General features: G+C 40.3%; 1 protein-coding gene across 2 annotated transcripts; it reads right to left on the bottom strand.

Moving 5' to 3' along the window:
- Positions 1-1432: 1432 nt before the first annotated feature.
- Positions 1433-22347, bottom strand: nt5c2b (5'-nucleotidase, cytosolic IIb). 2 transcript variants are annotated; one of them, XM_039785519.1, is made up of 18 exons: positions 22155-22347; positions 20682-20801; positions 15873-15946; positions 8725-8842; positions 8292-8387; positions 8022-8113; positions 7769-7826; positions 7067-7160; positions 5954-6007; positions 5677-5760; positions 5436-5477; positions 5205-5312; positions 4675-4741; positions 4387-4557; positions 3950-4001; positions 3575-3635; positions 3109-3285; positions 1433-2073 (listed from the first exon to the last, which is right to left on the bottom strand). In XM_039785519.1, the coding sequence occupies exons 2-18, from the start codon at positions 20780-20782 to the stop codon at positions 1807-1809; spliced, it is 1716 nt and encodes a 571-aa protein (XP_039641453.1). In that variant the 5' UTR covers positions 20783-20801; positions 22155-22347; the 3' UTR covers positions 1433-1806. The 2 variants fall into 2 exon arrangements, with proteins under 2 accessions (XP_039641453.1, XP_039641530.1); XM_039785596.1 differs by lacking the exons at positions 15873-15946; positions 20682-20801; positions 22155-22347 and adding an exon at positions 13079-13223.
- Between the last annotated feature and the right edge of the window lie 1931 nt (positions 22348-24278).

The raw sequence follows: 24278 nt of genomic DNA, 5'->3' as shown, positions 1-24278 counted from the left end.
GCTAATTCTCCAGTCCGGTGCCATTAAAAACTTTGCAGAAGAAGAGCATGCAGCGAGAGAACGTAACCTAAAAGAACCTCAAACGAGTAAAAAAATAAATAAAAAATAACATGGAAATGTATGTTTGCGTAAGGTTAGGGTCTCCCCATCATGTGATGTTTTTTTCCGTCACAATTGTTAATCTCTTCAGTGGTCACATGCTTCTTATCACACGTCGTGATGTATTGGCAATGTGTGTTTCCATTGCACTTTGTCCCATTTTGCTGGTGCTTTCCACCTCCGGCAAGCATAACACTTCTCTATTATTATTGTTATTTACATTTCTTCACATTTCCATGCAGGTTGAAAATGGACGTATGGAAAGGCACGCACTGTCAATCAAATCATACCACGCCCATACCGTCCCGATGAAGCAGATTAGCTGAGCGTTTTGATAGTAGAACTCTTAATAAATAATACCGTAACATGTTTTAACTATCATGTTGCTTATTTGAAAAGTCATGAAAATGAAAAGTCAAGTGCTTAAACTCAAGAGATCTCCATTCAGTTCTGAACTGTTAACCGAGCTGGAACCGACAATATAATGTAAAGGTCACTTCACAGTGTTCGGAGGCCCAACCGAAGAATACTGTACACCCTCAACAATTCAGGGTCAGCAGATAAAAGCTGAAAAACACCCAACAAAGCCCCGAAACCAAAGAGATAAACAAAACAAGCGAATCATAGTCTGAAGCTATTGATTACACTGAACCGACTGAACCGAGCCTTTGACGGTCCATCCTAAAAACAGCCTAATTTCCTTGCATACTGAGGCAACTTTAACGCTCCTGTTACACATAGTCATAGAGTCTATTGGCATAACATACGGTTACAGTACTCCATCCTCATTGTTGCTTGGTAACAAAATATCAGTTGAAGAGCCACTCGTGTCCCACAAGGTGTTCTCTAAACCAAACTTCAAAACAAAAAATGCATCAGTCTAATGCCGGCTTGTGCTTAAGTGCTCCTGTGCTTCAGTTTAGTACAATGAATTCTTAGCTTACTGTTACTCAGGATGCTGCAGTCTGAGTGAGAAACACACACACAGACACACACACACACCCTTACATACAAGTTAGAACAAAGTACTCGTAAAAGACACAAAACGAAACTACACAGATGAAAAACTGAATGTTGTTCCCATGTTGCCTCAAAGTTTTAATACACTTTGGGTGGCGGGTGGGGGTTGACACTGTAACTGAACAGTGCTTTTTGTTTGTTATAATGTGCATACAGTTATGATTCAAACTGAAAATGTGACTGCGTCTATTTAATCCACCAGCAGGTCTTTTCAAGTCAGCTTAAAAAAAAACAACGAAGTGTATGATGTTCTGTCTGTCCGGAGAAAAAAATACAAAAATCAAATTAAATTAATTAAAAATCATAAAAAGTGTTTCTTTTTTTTTTTTTTTTTTTTTTTTACACATAATGAAGCTAGGAATAGTTGGGTTTCAGAGGACCGAGCATGCATACAGTCTTCTGACAGTCATATGATCTGTCTCGCTACTGGTCCTTTCCTCAGAAATCTTCACTATGTGTGTGTGTCTTTGTGTGCATACTGTATTGCGAGATATATATATATATATATATATATATATATATATATATATATATACACACACATACATACATACACACACACACACACACACACACACACACACAATGTTTTTCCTCCCTGCCTCACTTAGAGAGATAACTAACCGACTCCAGTTGGAAAGATGAGAAGGCAGGATCAGAAACCTCGCTTTCTTCTGCATGTCCAGCTTATTCCTCCTCTTCCTCTTCTTCTTCTTCTTCTTCCTCCTCCTCCTCCTCCTCCTCATCATCATCCTCATCGTGGCAGTGAGTGATCTCCTGGGGAGTCTGGGGGAACAGGTTGGGAGGTTTGATCTCGCTGAAGGAGCGGGTCAGCTGGGTGCGTTTGCACTCCAGGTCCTTGCAGTCGCTGCAGTGGGTGCGGTTGCGCGTGGCCAGTGGCGACTCGGTGTCGATATCCACGTGGGCGTGTTCCACCGTCGACTCGTGGGGCATCTGGGGAGGGGGAGGAGGAGGCAGGACAAAATGTGAGAAAACAACTTGCAACACGGGCCGATTTACAGGAAGAGTCTGCCGTTTATTCAAGCAGCAGGTTGGGGCACAGGGCTCCGTCAGGGTGTTTTACAGAACGGGTGCATGCTAAAATCTTCTTTCGCTCCCCTTTAGATGTAAACTTTAGAGATTATAAATCCAGAAAGCCTTTTCTCTGTCTTATAAGGAAGATAATATCACTCCTCCTCCCATCAATAACAGAATTATCCACCAATGACTGCTAAGACTCCAAAAAAGCCTTCTGTCTTTTATATCTCCACTTTTAAAAGAGCACTCCACCGATTTAGCATTGCACTCCCTAAATATTGTTGGACTCACTATGGACAGTTGAACAAAAGAAAATCTAAATCGACGCAGCGAAACTAAAAATGTCTCATTTTATTCCAAGCTATTTTCTTCCTCGTCAAAACATGGTGCCTACATTACCCACAATAATGTGGGTAACGGAAATACATAATTAGGCGCGCTTTACGCTTCCCCTCCCATCTCTTTATGGGAAACTCCCACTTTCCCCTTCACCCTCCCGTGAATGCATATGCATGACACGGAAAAGAGCAATTTGCCATTTTCAGTTCCCGCGACAGGCAGTCTGCGCTTTTACCTCAGTGCGGCCTGTTTGTACATACCTCGCCATTCTTTTCCGCGCACGTTGTGAAACAAATACGCCTGAAGTGGGCGCAAAAGCGTTAGTACATCTGGCCCTGAGAGTTAAATGCTGCGGAGCTAGGGTAGTTGAAGTAGGGTATTGAAGTATCTACAATGCAAACAGATCTTTACACAGTTGGGGGGAAAATAATGAGACTCATTTTAGACCTTTAAAGACCTGGGAGAAATGTCTACAGGTGAAGTTTTTGAATCTGTTATGAGACAAGACTTTCATCATCTCTATTAGCAAAATAAAGAAGTGGCATTGGCCCTAACCCTCTGAGGCGGTAACGTGTGATTCATGCTCCCCGCAATTTACATTCAGTGACTCACCAGCACGTGTGCAGCTCTGAAGAGGTAGCTGAAGGGATAGTACAGCAGGTTGATGAAGGAGGCTGCGTACAAGTCGGCGTAACGCATCACTTGAGAGGCAAACAAGGTCTGTCTGGAGCCGCTGCGGAAAAGGCTACCCATCATGCCGTAGCACATGTCCATGTCATGTGTCACTTTCTAAAAAAGGAGAAGAGAAGACATTTGTGAGAAGATGCAAGGATTTACTATCCTAACCATAGAAGGCATAGTATCTTTATCAGGGATGTTGGTGTGGATTACCTCACCAGGGACAGAGAGGTGATTCTTTGATGGGGAAGTGGATTGTTTGTTAATGATTAGACTATAGTAGACACAAACCGTATCAAACGCGTGGGCAGTGATAACTGGCCGTCTCTAGGCAGCCAGTGTTAAAAGCATGTGGACAGGTATCTTGTTGTCATAGAAACAGAGGTGATTAATGCCGTACCTTGACTCTTCTCTGAAGAGTGCTGATGTCTGGCCTCTCGTTACTGCTGCTGTCCAGATGTCTGGGGAAGGACAGGGAAAGGCGATGAGGACGGTGAAAGAGAGAGGGAGGGGAGGATATTGATATCAATCTGCTGAAAGGTAATATGTCAAAGAGGTGGTGCAATAGGTTGTGCCCCGCTATAAATAACCTCGGTGAACCTGGTTATCAGACGGCCTGCGAGAACCGACCCTTTCGACTTTACCCTATTGACCCCGTTGTTCTCTCTCAAACGCACCCTGTTACTGCAAAGAGCAGCAAAACTGGTGTAAGAGACGTAAATAGGGGAGGTGGGATACGGGGAAGGGAGGGGAGGCTAAAGCTCAGAGTTCTTACTTGTAGAGTTCTGCCAAGAAAATGTCCAGGCCCTGCAGTTCCTCGAATAATGCTGTAAAACACGAGAAGAGAGTGAATCTCACGTAGATGTACAGTGGATATACAGTGTTTGAACATTAGTTACCTCGATAATAAATGCTCATAATTCTGTGAGTGACTGTCCAGTGGTTTGACTTTGTACCTACTGATTACATGAACTTTATCACGTTTAGTTTATGAACTACTAATGTCCTTCTCTGAAAGGTGCAGGTCGGACATTGCAGCTGCTGTTCTAGGTCAGGTCCCTGTTGAGATTGTTTTCTAGCGCCAGTGGGCCTGCAGTACTTGGAAAGCCCCGAAAGCAGCTACACATGTAGATATAGTCAGTGTCATTTCTACATGTCACCACGTGCGTGTTACACACGCTACTGTGTGTATGCGTTGGTCTACAGGCTCACAGCTTTTGTCGGTCCACACGTGCAGCTCCTGTGCCAACTCAGGTATAACCAGGAACGTCCTCCAGCCTTGGCGTTTCTTGGACTTGAGGATGTCTCCAAAGATGTGGTCGCCAATGTACACTATGTCCTTCCCCTTGGCCCCCAGCAGGTCGCACACAATGTCTGAGGAACCTAAAAGGGGAATGACGTGATATTTAAAATACCTGAAATATCTTACCAATCACAAATGCTGCACACAACTAAACACTTGGTCAAAGAATGAATAACGAAAGGAAAATAGAGTCTTACCTCCAGAGTAGACTATGCCATGCTGCAGAGGTCCTGTGTAGGTTCCTATCTTTAAACGCCCGGTTGTCTGAAATGAAGAACAGAGAAAATTGGCAATCTGATTTCTAGGAACCTTGGCGCAATCACACAGATAAACCGCAAACATGGACATAAATGGAGCCAAATGCTAGAACACATGTTTACATGCAGAGTGTAGTGCCTGTCTACTTTTGTCAGACTATGCAGCTGTTATAGTGTATTTGAACTATATGTTTTTAGACAAACAAATCCAGTCATTAATTCGGGATTTTCAAATAGTGTCAGGTGTGTGTTGCCAAGATAAAAGGGTCCCATGAATATGAATGTTTAAATCATGCCGACGATAATCCAATGATACAACATTCACCTTTTTGCCACATTAGCTTAAAAAAGCGGACATGCAAACTGGGCTGCAACATGTCCGGATACGTCAGCGTTCGTTCACATGCAGTACGGCATTTAATAACATCTCAATATCATCTGTCTCGGCTGTGTGTTCCGTGTCTGCTCACCGTGTCGACTTGTCTGAGCACCGTACCCTCTCCAAAGAACTGGGGCTTCCTGGCGTCCACCAGGATCAGGTCAAAGTAGGACTGCCAGGGCCGGTGGGAGGTACCAGGCTGGACGGACACACACACAAGCATTTTTTTTATCAGCATAAAAAAATTGTCTTTCACCTTCACCTGCATATTTAATACATTTTAAAGTGTGATCAAAGGGAAGGGAGGAGAGCTATACTTTACCTTCGGTCCATGTGGGAAGTCAAACAGATAGGTCATGATTTTCTGTAAAAACACAACACACAGACAGACTGGCAGTCAGATCAAACGCAGCTGTGTTTAGCGTTAAATACAGCCACCGACAGACTAGTAGAAATTCCAAGAAATGGATCGCAAAGTTAATTCATCATGTCTGTCAATTTGTGTATGAATGTTTTCCCCTAAAAAGAAAATGTTTCTTCCATGACTGCACACCTATACTCACATCAGTGTATTTGTAGTCACTGTTGGTAGCCAAGAAAACCTTGGCTACTTCATTCATTCTGCTGAGGAGAAGAGGCAGCTTTCCCTGGTGGGAACAGAGAAGAAGAAAATAAAGAAAAAGACTGAAGCTTTACAAACTAGCCTCTCAAGAAGGTGTTACACTGTGTGTGTGTGTGTGTGTGTGTGTGTGTGTGTGTGTGTGTGTGTGTGTGTGTGTGTGTGTGTGTGTTCTCTAAGACAGTATGCATGTAGCGTCCAACGTGAACACAAATACTTACATCTTTCACTACATATTTCTCCAAGTTCTCAACCGTCTTCACCTTCAACGTACCCTGCAATGTGAGACGCAGGGGTCAGACTAAACACTGAACATCTAGATTTAAATGAATTACACACAGCCTGCACAAACACTACCCTCTTCAGTTAGAAGTCATTTCATGCTGCAACAGTTGAGTAACAATAATCAGTGACAACTCACACAGAACACGTGTGGACTTGTGGTATTTAGCTGAGGGTTTTTTATTTTTTATTTTATTTAGCCTTTATTTATTTAACCAGAGAGGTCCCATTGAGACACAAAGGGCCTGACAACAACTTCCTGTACGCCCACCACAGATGTTTTAGATTACATAAGATGGATATTAATAGCCCCAGAGCTTTCCCCTTTTCCAAGTCTTGATATTGGCGGAATTTTTTACCATATATGATGCTGCCATTCACACCTCACCTCTCTGGTTTGGTTCAATAGGAGGGTCTCTGTGGTTGGGCAGACCAACCACAGAATGTTGTGACAGTAGATACTGTACATGGTTTTAGGAAGAATACAAAAGCTAAACAATTAAATCCATCCCTGCAATATTACAGTACTAAATGCCTTTTCTCTTGTTCCATTTCTATCTGTTCAACACTATTTAAAGGTCCCATATTATGCTAATTTTCAGGTTCATACTTGTACTTTGGGTTTCTACTAGAACATGTTTATATGCTTTATTGTTCAAAAAACACATTTTTTCTCAAACGGTCTGTCTGAATAGACCTGTATTCAACAACTGTCTGAAACGCTCCATTTAAGCGCCCGTCTCTTTAAGCCCCCCCTCCCGAAAAAGCATCTGTTCTGACTGGTCAGTGTTTCCAGGTCATCGGCATCTACGCTCTTGGAGTCTCTGCACAGTCTTTGCAGCCGGGGAATCACTGTAGCAGCACTGTACCGGCACTTTCTACCTATATGAAATATAGTTGTGACATCACAACCATAGGTACATCATTCCGGCTTCGTTTTCTGAATACGGGCTGTGTGCATTAGCACAAATGTGCAACACACGTCCACCGTGTCAGTTAAATAACATACTGACATACTGAGGTTAAACCCACAAACATCACAGGTGTCGTACCTTGAAGTGGACCCAGTCGACGGCGTCGCGGACGTCCTGGAACATGCTCTTATAGGACATGAAGAGGTCGCCATTTTTGAAGCCAGTTTCACAGCTGGGGGAGAGGAGCACAGACACACACGTACACAGCCGTCGGACAGGCCACAGGTCTTTACACAAGGTTTTTCAAAAACATGACATTTGTTTTTTGTTTGCTTTTAAATGGGATAGCCTTCCCTTGTTGGAGGGGTCCCCAGCCAAACAGGAAAGCATTCTCCCCCTAAAAGACCAACAACCAGGTTTCAGAGGACAAAGGACATGCAGCCATTCCAGATTACATCCTCAACTAATTTACAGGCCATTATATTTACTTACAGTAACATTTAAAAGACTATCTCCTATCTATATCAAGATGTCATTCTCTTTAAATAGTTAGTGAGAACATTTGTCATTCCTATCTCGTTCTGATAAGAATCCATGCTTTTCTACAATTAGTAGATAGGTTAGAAATTCATTGTTATATAAAAAAATACGGGTTCTTTGGCTGAACTCCCATTTGATTTCCATTACAAAACAATTAGCTTAGATTAGCAGTTGAGACGCCTGGACCCTCCCATGCTGTAGGGCTTGTTCTTTGACCCAGTTTGGCTTGCAACTGTCTTTGTGTCACCATGCGGTGCCCAGAAACTTGTTGCATGATGGATAGTGTTAACGGTTCCTTACCTTGTGTATCTGTCACAGTTGGAGAAAAAATCCACAAGGCAAGCAAAGAGGTAGGTCTCTGTGAAGGAAACAGAAAAGCAGGGAGAAGTCATCAGTAACAAAGCAGCTCGATCAAACTTTTCTTTAACCTGCAGGTAAAGGTTTCTGCTTGGACCTCCCGTAACGTAATATTCAGCTTTTAATCAGGATAAAAGCTCTCTTTCTTTCTCTTTCACAGTCCCATGGTCTTCTCCTCTGTGCTCAGCGACCTTACCTGGCAGGTTGAAGAGAGTGTTAAGGATATAAAAGCGCTCTGTATCATCTCTCTGGATGAACTTGTTTGGGTACCGTTCACGGATCTCAGGGCTGGGGGAAAAAGAGAAGACAACAGTAAATTGTCTTTTGTCTTCTTTCTTGTGCTCACAAATATGTAGAAAATGTCAGAGAAAAATAAATACAATGTGATGATTTACAATCTTTTTTTTTTAGAGGATTGTGTGTATTTGTCTGTGTGTGTGTGTGTGTGGGGGGGGGACTCACTCACCCTCGGAGGAAGTTGAATCCATGGACACAGACCAGGATATTACCGTAGGCATCAACCTTCAACAGGTTTCCATACATGGTATCAAACACAAGGCCCCTGAAGGCAGGAGGGAACACATGCTCTTATAAGTCTACAATATAGAATTAAACAAATTTGTATCTCTTGATTATAGCATTTGGCATTTTAACTGCTATCATTTGTGATATAATTGCAGTAATTATCAGGATAGACTGAACTTTGAACAGGTGATGGCTTTTTTTCCCCACCCAGTCCGTTAGCCCTGCTTAATGTCCTCGATATATCCACAGAGGTAAGCTCGTTAAAGGGACTAACACAATGAGAGATGAGGCAATAAAAAGCAGCAGTCGGCCATTAACCTGACGGCCGTGGTCATCATCATGATGTCTGTGTGGTGGGGTGTAATTGGTCTGACCTGGTGGGGAAGGATGGGTCGTAGACGAAGCTGAGCAGCTCCTGGGGGTAACCGATGGAAACCAGCCGCTCCACTGTGAGCTCAAAACCTAGTGACTCGTACTCTGGTGACTTGTACACTAGAAATGAAACAGACACACACAGTTTAGTAAAAATGACCCCAATAGAAGATCACAAAGCATGTGGTGCCACAGTGCAGTTTGGTGTCTAATTTCCTATACAAAAAAAAGCCACAGATGTTGGTGTTGACATTTAAAACTATTATGCAAATGCTATGTACAAGTTCTTGAATTGTTTCGGTCCTGGCTTAAGAAGCTGATAATTCTGATAACTGCTTTATTGTTAGTCGCCATTGTAAGTCACTGTAAACTGAATTAGAACAGAAACAATTAGTCAATTAATCAATTAGTCGATCATCAGACAATGAAATCACCAGCAAATTGGATAATCAAATAATTCTGTTAAGTCATTCATCAAGCAAAAAATGCCAAACATTCTCTGATTTCAGCCTTTCAAAAGTGAGTGGGTTTTCTGCTTTTCTCAGTTTTTTTTGTAATTTCAATAGCTTTGGGTTTTAGGCTGTTAGTCAAAACAAACTAGTTGAAGACCTCGCCTTGTGCTCTTGGAACTATGTCTATTTTCTGACATTTTAAGCACAAAACACAAAATAATAATAATGAAATAATAAATCCAAAAAGATAACCAATATATTATCGATAATGGAAATAATGGTTAGTTGAAGCCCTAAACTGAACATCTTTGTTTTTTTTGATACTGGTAAAAAAAATAAAAATAAAATAAAACATTAAGCAGTTTTAAAACATGACTTATGATTATTATTTTTTATATATAAAACAAATCAGTATATGGCAACATCACAAACTACATATGTCCAGATTCCATCCAGAAAGTTGAATTTCTTTTGTAAAAAGGTGAAATCAATGAGTCCTCAGTGACACATTTTCTTACTCTATGGAAGATAACGCTACCTGCTTAACACAACAACGATCAGCTATTAAACTGCTGACAGGAGAGCTTGTGGAGCACGTGGAGTACATGAAAAATGTACATAAATATACATATACAGTTGAGTAACATGACCTTAGGGTGAAGCTCTGATTGCACAGCCAACATTTCATTAGTGACATACACTCAGTGGAGCTCACTTATGTTACGCGTACATGAGACTTTTCTAAGGCTACCTCATCCACTTGAGAGTCTGTGGTGTTGTCTCAGTATTATGACATGTTCCCACTCTCCAGTGAACCCCCCGCCTCATACACACTCATTGCCCTTCTCTCTCTCCTCGCTATCAACAAGGGCCTCCATGTTCTGTACGCAAATCCACAAGGAAACAGGATCAGGCGTGAAAATGAACTCAACTTTCAGCAGCAGCTCTAATGAGCCCTGCTGAGACAGACAAGCCCCCATCCTGTCACCGCCAGAACAAGATATTTACCAAAACCGAGGCAGGGGAGGGCTCTGAAAATAAAAACGCAGATTGATGCTGGGCTCAGAATAGGCTGACAGATGATTAAAATGCTATGCGACACTGGGAAAAGAATATGTCCGATGTTATAAATACGAAAGGGGAATGCGCTTGTGTTGTTGCCAGCTTTCTACACTCCCAGTGGGGTGGTGGAGGCCCCTGGAGGAGGAGAAGAAATGTTGGCTGATGATGCTTGGATAGAGGACAGTTAGTGGGGGAACAGCACTGTAGGACAAACAGGAAAACATCTGTGTCCTACTCTGCAAAATGTGCACTTGCGTCCAATGCTGGGTTACGCACAGAAAGCATAATGAGAATGCACGGAGTTACAGGAAAATCTTGAGTTAAGTAAAGCTTTGTCCTTTTGTTGACACCCCTACTCTGTAAGCCTGAGCCTGTTTCTGCATTATAATCACGTAACCTCTCGCAGTTCAACCCCCCTCCCTCACCCCTCGCTGTGGTCTCCCAGCAAACTGAGGGTTTGGGCCCTGTGCCCAGAGCAGTAGCCTACACCAACTAAATTGCCCTTCCTCCTCCTCCTCCTCCTCCTCCTGGTCTCTCACTTGTCAAAATCTTCTTGAAGCTCTGAGGCTCTACAAAGAAACCTATTTTAAGAGTTGTTTCCCCTCCGTCACCTTTCCTATCATCACTCTCTCTTTCTTTAGTTCACTGGGTGGATCTTTCCACGTGTTGACCTTTGGACACCGGTGTGGTACTCACACAACACAAAATAAAACCACATCTCAATCTAGGTTATGTAAAAGTGAGTCCGGTTAGTCATTTAGGATCAGGAAGGTTGTTACATAATAATTAGACAAGACTATTGTCTTGTTTTATTAAAACCAAAAGTTAAGACAACTAACTACTGTAACTACTGTACTAAAACTACTCAACTGAATAAAACCTATTAAAGTATTTCTCTATAACAGGGGAACTACGCCCATTTTCAAATTTCATACACTGCCTTTCTATGGTCTAAGACAGTCCAAAAACAGAACTGAGAACACACAAAAAAGCTCAAAGCTCATTTGGCTATAAAAGAAAAAGAAAACAAACAATTCTGTGGTTCACTAAAGTCTCCTATTCATTGTCTACTGAGCAGCAACCAGACTATATAATGGATGACATCACAAGTTTGAGACGTACTTCTCTGGTTTCTGGCTTTGAGAGAGAGTAGCTCACGTTCACAATTATATAATAATTATATTATTGATTGAACTTTTCTAGGCCATGGAAGTAACCGGTGGTGTTCCCCTTTAAATATTGCTAAATGTTGCTAAATGTGCAACAGTCAAAATAAAGGAAAGCAGTGTTAGGTATTGCTTATTATGAGTTTAACAGACAAAACATTATTAACATGACCGTAAATCCCCTCAAAACTTGGTTTCAAACCTTAGGTATTTTTCTATTACATAAAATGTTTACATTTAAATAAGCAAATATGCTTTCGATTCAAATGTTGCTAAATCTGATTGGTGCACAGAAATACATGACACCACCTTTTTCCATCTGTACCCTGCTCACTTCAGAGCAGTGAGAAGAGCACAGACAAAAACACAAACACAGAAAATCTCTCATGTGATATAACCAAAACTGTTCCAACTGTGACCGGCCTTAAAACACACTGACCACAGTCCCAAACTACTGTAGCTGTTTTTGTGACTTTAATGACACTGGAACCATTTTACTTCTCAACAACTTGAAAAACAACCCCCCCTTCAAAAACTCCACACAGACACATGAAACCCATGACCTACAGTGTATCTCTTTCAAACGTAATTCTAGACAGCCCTCAGAATTTCACGATTGAAGGCTTGGGCAGTAGTCTGGAGTGATTTGTAGATCTGTTTTTTACAGTCATGGAAAGTTACATATTTTAGTAAACTAGTGCAGTGCCCGTTCAAAACGTGCATGTTTGGAAACGAGCCGATTGCTTGGCCTCTGCTTGCAGCTTTCTCCAAAACCATTTTACTCAGAAATAACCCCAAAGCACTTAATATGCAACCCAACTGTATACTACTGACATACTGTGTACTTCCACTTCAGAGACAACATTGCACTACTACAATTATCTGATAGAGATTCAGAGATTGCAGATACGGATTTTACTCACAAATGATCACAATTATAATACATTTATAAAGATGCATTATTATTCAATAAACTATCCATCATTATATTAGATTTGAAAACTTTACCTTGAACAGATGTGAAGTGGCGTTAAGTACATTGTGCTGATAATGCCTCTCTTTTTACTTGAAGTAAATATTTAAATGCAGAACTGTGCACTATCAATAGTTTTACTATTAATAGTTTTACTTCAGAAAAAAACTTTTGAGTACTTCTTCCACCACTGACCGTACCAACAGTCCCAGTTAGAGAAAGGAGGAAAAGTAAAGCAAGACGCTGTTTGCCTAGGGCCTAAAATCATTATATTATATGAAATAACCAAACAATAATACACAGTGGCCTCCATGTACGTCAGCATGCTGCATGTGATGTCTCTCGCGTCTCGAGTCAGCCGAATGGACAGGGCAAAATGCATGCGCGAGACAGCCGGACAGACATAGTACTGCTGATGGGTAGTGGGATGAGGCATCTGAGAAAGTATTATCAACAGATGTTAGTGAAAAGGGTTAGGGTTACAGCATTTGTGTGCAGAGCGGAAGTTGTGTCATCGTTTGCCGTGCCCTTGACTCTCTTGCACTTCTGTTTCATACAGATCTTTGATCCCTTGCTGTAAGCCCCTTCTCACATTTCTGACGCTGTCAGTATGCACATGCACACACATAGACACACACACACCCATGCGAGCACCTAGTTAGAGCTGGGGCGAGAAGCAGTCTTAGCTTTAGGGCTCTGTTACCTTGAATCTCTGATGAGATTGTTGCCAGTTAATTATACTCCCGCTGCTCCAATTGCTGAAGTGTGGGGTGTCTCTCCAGAGTTTACAGGCCAGGTCACCTCAGGCCTAAATGTAATGTACACCCCCCCCCCCACCCCCCCTCACACACAAGACCACTAAATCCAAATCTTATTAAGTGTCACGCACAGAGACTTTATCTGAACCATGTCACATAGCAATTTTTTTAGCAGCCAACACCTCTTAATTTATCTGTGGCCACCAATATGAAAATCTAGGCCTTTGTCACAGATTTATGACACGATCAAACATATTGTGGAAAAAGGAGAAAACTTTAAAAGCACAGCCTCAGGGTCCTACATTCCAGCCAACAGTCTCTTGAATAACTAGGACAAAACTATGTGTATCTCTCAATGCAATCTGGGTTTAATTGTGTGTTTGAGCAACATTTTCTGCAGGCTACTATTTGCTCCCTTTTGGAGCACAAAGAACAGATGAGGCAATGTTGTCTCATACAATGTTGATTTAGTTTACAATCCTGTAAAATTTTGCAAAATGTGTGACATGCATGCACGCACAGTAATAGTTGTAAATATATCAGCAACCTTTGATCTTTATATGTTTGGGGGTTGATTACATTTTAATTTTATCAGAAGTGCATCACAGCACCATGAAACAACAGGAGAAACTAACAGCGTCTTGGGCCATGTTCTACCTACCTTCATGCTGAAAGATCAAGCTTCACATCTTGCACTTTATAAAGTGGTAAATAAACATATTGCTCAAAATTGCAATGTATAATAAGATTTGAGTTGTGTTTTTATGTTTTACAACACCATCATAATATGCAAAATAACAAAAAGTGTAAAACGGCGTGTAACACAGACTATATACAGTCTATGGTGTAACATGACTGAACAATAGGAGTGGGCAATAGAGATATAATCCTCAATCGATGCATGTATATATATATATATATATATATATATATATATATATATATATCTCATTGTGTAAAATATTTTACACAATGAGTTATATATATATATATATATATATATATATATATCTCATTGTGTAAATATTTTACACAAGCACCATTAGTCAACACTACAATATCGTTGCGGTATCGATATCGAGGTATTTGGTCAAAAATATCGTGATATTTGATTTTCTCCATATCGCCCAGCCCTAATATATATGTAGTTATATAGTAATCGGTTACTAGTTAAAATATCTGAATGTCTGCAGTTACTTATGCAAATTAAATATCCAACAAATTAAGGTATATCATTATACTGATGCAAGATTTGAAGCGCCCCGATACACAACTTAAATGGACTCCTGCCAGCCAATCAAAAAATAAATGTATTAGCCTCACAGAGAACTTTTCAAGACATACTAAATCGTCAAATTGGTTTTCTGCCATACTTTGTAGAAGCTCTGTCAACATTTAATAAGGGCAGTTTCATCCAGAAAGTAAGTAGTCATGTTTTAAAGCACATACTGTAAGCAGGAGAGTGCTGTGGTTAAGCAGCAGCCATTCTGTGACACTACCAGCTCCGTGGGGTTGATGGAGTACCTCTGTGGTCAAAACCTGAACACCCTCCAAAAGATACATGATAGCCACGCTTCCAGCAAAACATTAACACTTGGTTATGAGCACCCATAAAGAGAGTCATGTCAACAGCAGCTGAGCGTCCGTAAAATCTCCTGCAATCTGAACAGGGGTAGAGGGATAGGGGTACAGAGCCAGAGAGGGACTACGAGTGATTCCCGTTCTCAAGGGAGCCATCACTGGTGAACTCAACAAACAAACGTGACCTGCTTTTCAAAGTCGGGGAGGATTTATTTATAGACGGCGAGTCCAAAGACTGGAGCTGAGTCACAGAACAGGCATGAAAAATCTGGATATTTTCGACCAAGTTACAGGTCAGTAGGAAAAAGAACATACAATTGACTTTGTGCACCAGTTAGCTGTGCTTAACATGCTGTTATCTAAGTGGTATGGTGTGCTCAATGTGTCACCGGCATTGACCTAAATAATAATATTTTGTGGCCAAGCTGCCGTTCTGGGGGATGGTACTGTAGGGTAGCTAAATATAGAGTTGAAAAGAAGGGATACTGTAGACTTTAACATCTACACAAAACACACAAGGTGAAATGAGATTCAATAACAAGATTTGTTTTTTACGGATTCCAAAAGGTGACAAATCCCTCAAAATCCAAATGTACCCTGGCATTGACAGAATGTTTTTTCATCTCTTTTTGATCAATGGATCTTTTGTTTTTTATTATTATTATTGACTTTCATCTCTGAACCTTTTAATCAGTCTGGATGTATCAAGTGACACGCTCATTTGGACTAGTTTACAATAATTAATATGGCAAAAGGAAGGACAATCCATGTAAACACTGGATCTGCTATGCTACCCTCTGGCCAACTTGGACGGCATACTGCACACTTAAAAGTACCAATAGTAGTGCGTAGGTCTGGAACTACTGATTACTGTCTTTTTCAGTTTCAAACATATTTATATTGGTAACTAAATGCTAGAAATAAGGCCAAATGTCTGTCAAAGTGTTGACAGAGCCTAAAGTATAAAATTGTAAGTCAGAAAACCCAAATACATTCAGTTAACAACAAAAGTTACACAAGCATTTAAATCCTCACATTTAAGAGACTGTAACCAGCTAATTATTTGTATTTTTCCTACATCAAAATTTTCATAAACATAAAAAAAGGATTGTTTCAGCACTAGTGGTGGCTAGTTAGATGAATGTGTATTTAACTTACCTGCTAAAGTGTAGTCCATGTCAAAGCCAAAGCACTTAATCTTCTCCATTGCCAAACTTCTGTTGACAAACACTCTGGAGGAAACAAGTTGAGGTAAATGTTTTAGTTGCAATCAAATATTCAAAACTAAGATTAGCATTTATTCTGGCAGACTAAAAAAAGCGGGGTCACCAAGTGAAAGAACCCACTATAACCCAGATTGTGGGCTAAAATAATAGGTCTATTCAGGATCCAGAAAAAGCTGGTAATGTGGAAATGTACCAAACACACTACTACAACTCAATAAGTCAATGACACACACAATTACACAAGTTCAAGCTATGTATCATTTGCATTCATAACTTTGGGTATTGGTGCTGACATTAACTGCTTTCATCTGAAACACATTCAAGTTGGCCTGTCACTTTTCTGCTAACGACTGAAACAACAGGATTCAATGACTGGCTTGACTGCACATTGTGTCACAAGTCGAGCACATATAAACACCCAACAAGCTGCAAATTCAAGCATACATTTTTATCTGGCATCAATTATATCAATAGTAGTAAAGTTTGGTTTTTAACTCATGTTTTTATTAAATAATGAAATTATTTACATGACAAGACAAAAATGACAATATCTGTAACAATATCTATAACAAAGTACAGTGAAACATCTCGGAGGACACAACTGTACTTAATAATTTATGGTATTAATTTGAGAGACAAAATATATTTTTTCATTGTACAACGACATACAATTTAAAATAAAATGTTTCCATTAATCATGCATCAAAAACTACAAATTCTAACCATATAATTACATAACTGCGCAGCACTTGAATGAACTTGAGTAACACAAGAACTTAAAATTGTTGAGCAATCTCAAACCATGTCTTTAGTCCAGTGGCTAGCTGGCTTCTAAAACCACAGGAAGTTTACAAAACTCTAAACGAGGAGATGGTGAAACCCTACAGATTTAGCTCAGAGCATGTCAATGTTCCAGGAAACAGCTCTACTGTGCTGACTCATAAATCAATCAGGAGATTGAGGGTCCACAGCGGCCACAGTGATACACAATGTTTACATAGCCTGGTTGACAGGGCTTCCAACCTGAAAAGACACATGCTGACTGATGGCACAGACCCACATATATCAGCATCTTTGACTGAACTGAACATGTAGCCGTGTACCGAGATATTTCCACACAAGTCAATATTTAGTCATAGAAATAAGATGTAAATCAGCTAAAGGGAAATCAAAAAAGTCACACTGAAATAATAACAAGGTTAGATCACTCTTAACTAGCACATTAATCTGATACAAAACTCACTGACCCTGCAAGGCAATTGTCATAATCTATGACATTGACTTTCTCATCTTTGCCAATCTCTAAATCACTTGTGAAATACCTGGCAGCAGATCCATAGTGAACAAGTTCCCATTTAGAGGTTAGTCCAGCAGACGACTGGCGATGCATTCTGCGCAAAATTAAACCTCAGTTTGACTCTCCGTTGGTGTGCTACACAGGGCAGCTCTGGCCCACAAACAATGCCCCCCCTGCCTTCTCTCTCGCTTTGCTTCCTTGCCATTCAGACATTTTCTGACTTGTTGCAAAAATGATTGTGGGCATTCTGCGTCATTCTCTGTTGTTGTGTGCTGTCGTTCAGTGTTGTTGTTGTGCAGCATGATGTTTGTGGGCCCTCAAAGACATCTAGAACAATCACAAGTCAGGTAGAATCAAGCAAGCCCTGGTCCCCGAGCGACAGCTGCTTACCATGCTGAGATTTGGTTTAATGTAAACATTTGGTAATCAAGTTCTCCCACAGGGGCACCAGATGTTTCTCATTTTATCTTTTATTAGACATGGATGCATTTTATGGAAGTGAAATAAGGTAACTGAATAAACACTCAATTTATAGCAACATTTTAACTTTTTTTACTCACAAATTTAGAAAAAGTGTGAAATATCCATAAAAAAGTATGTTCACGTTGCTCAAATTGGTCATTTTTGCATCCTAAATTCAAGTCAAGTCAAAAACCTAATTGCTCAAATTTGATTAGTTTCAGACACCAAAATTTAAGATGATTTTTCTTTTTTTACATTTGAACATTCAAGCTAGCAAGGAAGGAACGTTATGATGAGCCATTTTAAACCGAAAACACTTGAAATCGGAAACAAAATATAGTTTTTAAAATAGCAACACTTGAATATTGACATATTTCTATGCTATCAATTCAGTGGGATTTATATTCCAACATTAAGTATTCCTTACTGATAATGTATGTGGTTATTCAGTTGCTTATAAAATTCAAATTATTTTGGCCATAGCCTGCTTCCATAGTATATAGTCTGTCTAAAGCAGAGGTACGCCTCAATAAAAACAAATTGAGCGAGCATACACCTTTTTCCAGAGAGGGATTTAAATCTAAATCTTTTCTATTCTGTTAAGCTGTTGTCATTTCACATATGACCTCTTGCTCAATGCACTTGGGAGGTGTAGTATGAACAGCCATAAATCATAACTTAGGTGAGATCATACCTCTCCTAAGCTCGCCTATATTGACAATGGGTGGGGGTAGGATGGTTGGAGGGTGACTTGATTTTCAGAGTCAGCCTCGACTTTGGTCCTGCTGACAACACTATTGCCTTAAATATCCCCCCCATGGGCCACACCACAGTTACAATAGAATCCTGTAAAAAAATATACTCCATCTAAACGCAGCTGTGTGACAATCAGACAGATTTTTTCCACTGCTCTCTAATCTCACTAGTGGACAGTGATTCGACTCCCTGAGATAGAAAGTTTATCATTGCTGCTGGGCAGAGTCGTCAGCCTTCTGTTATGCGATACACAGCTCACTGCCAGGCCGCATTGTTTCAGCTGAGCTCTAACTCTGAAGTATTGGTCTTTGTCTGTCTGTGAGATAAACAAAAAGGTTACCTTCAGTGGTCTCTTACATTTTACAAGAATGACTAAGCTCAATCAAGATCAAGCAGCCTTGGTTAATTTCATTAAACAGAACCACTGTCAAATGTATATTGTTTAGCGAGCTCAACACACCACCTTTGTACCTTTGTTATCTTTGCACGTGTGATTGCCTGCGCGTGTGTGTGTGTGTGTGTGTGTGTGTGTGTGTGTGTGTGTGTGTGTGTGTCTGGACAGGGTGAGGAGTGGGGGGACTTATGTCAGCACACACAGAGCTAACAGATGAATGACAGTTTCATAAACCCTGTGAGCATTGCATATTTATATAATGGTGTGAAAGAACAGCAGTGGGCATGCATGTCTAAGGCTGAGTTAAACATTGAACAGCAACACACATTTTATTCCTCCTACAAGGACTAAATGCCTCTTAACATTAGCCTTTCAGCCAGGGTGACTACAGGGCCTTTCCAGTTAACCGGTACAGGGACAAGTTAGTCTAACTCTATCTATGGTAAGACTCTCCCATTGTGCAAGTAAGTATCAAAACAATTGTATTCAATATACAGTGGAGGGTATTGTTTTCCCTTTAAGCCAACTACAAGCTTTGGATTCATGCACTCAACGGTCCAGCGAAATTTTGTAATGAGGCAGAGAGGAATTTTGCATAATAGTCTAAAAACCACCCCCAAATCACAAACGACTGTATGTCCATATTCAAGCTCACAGACCTAACTGGTTCATGACCTAGTAAGGCTTCTGCTCCACTTAATGACAATGTGAGACGTAAGACTGCAAATAAATGTATACACATACTAACTGCACCATAATATGAATTCAATGATCATCAAGTGCTTTTTATCAATAATAATATAAGTGTCCAAGTAAAAGCTAGGAAATGCCAGGAATAATAAATACTATATCCAAGTTATCTGGCTGGTCAGTGACATTTCAGTCTGTTATAATGACAATAAAGAAGTGACACAATGTCTTAATGGCAGTTTCAGGTTCTGTTTTAAGTTTCTATTTGTATGTGATGATTCATTCAGTCTCAGTGAATGAACAGTGAATGCCTCTGTTTGGCAGTCTATAGTATATCTGATTCAAGCCTAGTATGGATTACATATTCTAAGAAAGCAGTGATGATTAATATGGTCAAATCAAATTTGACCTACTGATTGAAAAATAATGTGGCATACCTTTTGGTCAGTTCTACGTAGGGGAAATGGAGAAAAGACAATCCTCTTTACTAACTGCTCAGTGATGGTTAGATCGGTGATTAGGAAAGCCATTGAGAGCACTGGACCTGACTCCATCCAGGCATAAATGATTATAATAATTTGTTTACCAATGTATGTGCACAGAGTGGCCCGTTTTTCCTCGATGGTTACAGATCATTCATTAAACCCCTATCACATGGCTATTACAGATGCAAAACTTTCCTAAATGGATGGAAACAAAGACTCTATGGATTTATGGCCTATGAATATTTCTACATGGAAACTACATGGCTTTCATGTCAATCTTTGAATCTGGAGTTCGATGAGCCTGCATAACCATGTAAGTAAAGTGATGCAGTTTGTCCACATTTGGTATTTGTTGTATGGGTTTTGAGATTGTTTTTACTGTAACTATGTTTGTTTCCTGTAATGACAAACTCACCTTTTTGTAAATATAACAAACGTCTGTGAACTGACTTTGTAATTCCTTCAAAGTTAAAGTGGTTATTTTGCCCATCCCAGTAGTTGTGTTTCACTGTAATTTATATGTATGGCACAAAAGAAGGGTCAATTATTTTGTCCAGCTGCACAAATTATGTAATAAAAACTCAGGTATCTCATCTGAATGTAGCCTAGTTTCAGAACATCAGAAATGCACCTTGTACCTCCACACTTGTTTCTTACCTGTGGTATGGCTCTCTTCTGTATTTCTTCATTGACAAGCCGTCCATGTTGGCAGGCAAGTCTGCATAGTTCTGCAGTCTGTCACTCCATGAAGTGGTCATCTTTAAAACCTTTCAGTGTCTGGGGGGAAGGAAAGCAACACATAGGGAGGGGCTCAATTTGACAATATGTGGTCAAACACAACCCAATGCTGTCCATTCAGAAGATGTTTACTCAATATACGCAACTGAACTTCAGCATTCTTTGCTACACAAAAAAATACAACAGTAAAATGGAGTCAAAATAAATTTAATTCCAGTCTCTTTTAACTTTCAACTTGATGGAGTCTGGTTCTTTGGTTAATGCATCAGATCACACACAAACAGGCTTAGACCAAAGAGGAATGGCCAAAGTAGAAATACAAAAATCTCTGGGAAAGTCTCAGGAATTCCTGCCTGCCTAAGTGGAACGTAAGCCTACTCTGGTCTTTATGGCTCAAGTTGTACGTTTTTTTTGACATTATCACTCTCCTGTCACTGGAAAGGCTGGGCCACAGGAAGGAAAAGCAGAGGAGGGCAGCTTTCTTGTTCTGTGTTCTGCTGTGCACCAGCACAAATGCAAATGAGACTTGCATATAGAGGCAGAGGTGAATTGTCAACAAACACTGCATTACATGGGTTTGTTCATTATCAATGTTGACTTTACAGGAGAGTAAACAAAAGCTTCAACATGTTTTTTTACATACATTTACTGAACTCTACCATTCTATGAGAATATGAACATTTTCGTTAGAAATAACACATCTAGCTCCATGTAAAACTGTGTTCAGTCATTCCAATGCATGTTTTATTATTTTTTGGCTAATGCCTTTATGACACCTTAACCCATGGCATGACCTGGGTCCACTGGGGTCTGAAGGGAGCTCTGGCTAGGAAAGATTCACAGCCTAGCAATAAGCAAACCTGCACTGCAAACAGCACCTGAAAAAAGGGCTGAACATAACTTGTAAACAGCCTTTGTTGCCTCAGATCAATCTTGAGAGTGAGACAGTACGTCAGCGTTTATCTCAAACAATACTAACATACACGTAACGTTAACTGTCACAAAGTGTAATTTATGTTAAAAGCATTATCTTTGGCTGTATAAATATAAAGGGTTATTCAGCTAGACCGACGGTGAACGCTGGGAGATTAGCTAAAGCTACTGTAAAAGTATCTACACAAGCTAACACCAAAGAAACCCCTTGTTTGCGGGGTGAGCGTTATCACACCAAACAACGTCCCGATATTTGCTCAACTGCAGAAGCTAACTTAGCTAACAGTCCGCTCAAACAGCCTCTTTCCTGCTCTCTTTTATCCGATATTGCTGAGAAGGACGGCAAAAAGTGATCCGGGCAAGCTAACGCGTTAGCTGGCTTTGATGCAAAAACAAAAGCCACAAAGCGTCGGGGCAGATTTTACTGCGTTTAGCCGTGACTGGCATTACTGTACTCACCTCTGAGTTCCTGAATAAAACAACCGCACCGTCAGTTAGTCTGAGCATGCGCCTTGAGCTGTGTAAAACTCGGAGAAAAATCGCTAATGTGTGTTTTCTTCTTTCTGTCTTCACTGTAAAGCCAGGCAGCAGATGAGTGTTTCTACTGCCTGTGCCCTCTCTCTCTCTTCCTTTCCCTCTCTCTCTCTCTCTCTCTCTCTCTCTCTCTCTCTCTCTCTCTCTCCCTCTCCCTCTCTCTCTCTCTCTCTCTCTCTCTCTCTCTCTCTCTCTCTCTCTCTCTCTTCGTGCTACCAGCTGTTGTTATGAGACGTTCAGGGGGGAGTGTTTATCTCCTGTCTATCAAGAGTAGGCGGGACTATCTATGGTCGTGGCGCAGACACGTCACACCACGGCCTTGCATCTGTTCTGTTATCAGTTTGACCACAACCAGGTACAGAGAGGAGACCTACAAGATGGATTGCATCCATTTAGCTTGTTCCAAGAATGTTTATTTGTTTTAAATGTTAATGTTTACCGTGTTCAGCTTTGTTCTTCTTTACAAATTAAAGATCAGTTCTCTCATGATGGCTGATTGCATTAACAGCTCGTCAGGTGGAGATACTGTATATCTGACATTTGTAGGCTCTGTGATGGCTATCATCATTGGTGGAAGAAGTACTCAGATCCTTTAAAAGTTGCAATACAACAGTGTAAAAATACTCAAGTAAAAGTAGTAATGTAGTAAAGTCATAAAGTAAAGTAATGTAAAAGTACCCGTACCCTATATACCGTATACCTGTAACTGAAATATTATTATATATGACATTATTAGATTGTTAATACTGATGCAACAAGTAACATTTTACTGCTGTAACTGCTCGAGGTGCAGCTATCTTCTTTAGATACAGTTTATTAGTTAATTCCTGTGGTTACCAACCTAGGGCCCGCTCCAAAGGGTCCCCAGATAAATCTGAGGGGTCATGATAAATCTGGGAAGAAAGAATAAAAAGAGTATGCTACACAAATTTGTATTCATTTGTCTATTCTTTGTTTTTTGGTGAAATATTAGAGGTTTACCTCTTTGGGCCTCAGACAAATAAATGAAACCATCTGAGAAGTTTTGAGGGTAGGAAAGTACAAGCACCTCAAAATTGTAGTTACTTAAGTAAATGTACTTGGTTACTTTCCACCACTGGATATTGAACAGTGGCAGTAAGTGTACAGTGCATCCCATGAGTATTTGGACAATGGCACATTTTTTGCTGTCGGTCTGAAATGAAACAATGACTTAGAGGTTAAAGTGGTGACTTTCAGCTTTCATTTACAGGTGTTCACACCAATAGTATATTGTCATTGTCTTGCCACACTGTTCTAAAATTAAGAGGACTAAAAAAGGGTTTACCCTATTGATACGAACAACCTCAAACACCCTGAAAGTTTCATTTCAGATACATTCTGTCTGCGTGCATGAGGCAAAGCTACTTGGCTGCAAAAATGTTTACTTCCACAGCGCAAAGTTAAAATTGCATTTTTGCAGATAACCTGGGGAATAAAAGGTCTTCTATTGACTTTGTCATTATAACTACGTGCCTCCCCTGCCACAAGCTGATTTACTTTGGCTTGCAGGGCAACGTTCTTATTGTTTCTTTGCAACATTGTTTGATATCAGCATAGATTTTAAGAGAAAGGCAGAAAAGATCTCCAGGGCACTTATGGGGCATCTCAGTGGCTCATGTCTGAATATTCTGCATCAAATGTGTGTCTCTTGGGAGAATGGTATCATCATGTCAGCCTGAAAATGGCACCAATCAGGGTTGACCTGTCTGAACCTGACTATTGGCTCTTTGCCCCCATGCTTCATTTTTGGGAAAATCGCTATCAACTATCTGTCAGTTCACCAGTTCATCTATCATCAATTCACAAGACCATCCTGTAGCCAGTTAGGGTGCATTCACTATTATAGTTTATGTACTTACATAGCTTTGTACCAAGTGGTCCTACATTCATGTTTGCTTGCAGTGTGCTGCAATTTGACAACAGAGGGCAGCAAAGGCCTGTCAGTAGGGATGCTGTTTTCAATGGAGTCCAACAAAACTAAATATACACCACACAAAACAATTATTATCCCAACTGTACTTTGTCTTT

This window comes from Perca fluviatilis, chromosome 1 (genome assembly GCF_010015445.1).
Source record: "Perca fluviatilis chromosome 1, GENO_Pfluv_1.0, whole genome shotgun sequence".
NCBI lineage: Eukaryota > Metazoa > Chordata > Actinopteri > Perciformes > Percidae > Perca > Perca fluviatilis.
This window is presented reverse-complemented; position numbering and strand designations above follow the sequence as displayed.

Coding starts and splice junctions, on each gene's coding strand:
- nt5c2b (XM_039785519.1), bottom strand. CDS start 20,782: ATGACCACTTCATGGAGTGACAGACTGCAGAACTATGCAGACTTGCCT. Junction 4,742..5,204: donor TGCTCAGACAAGTCGACACG/GTGAGCAGACAC, acceptor TCTTCATTTCAG/ACAACCGGGCGTTTAAAGAT. Junction 4,558..4,674: donor TGGCATAGTCTACTCTGGAG/GTAAGACTCTAT, acceptor TTCCCCTTTTAG/GTTCCTCAGACATTGTGTGC.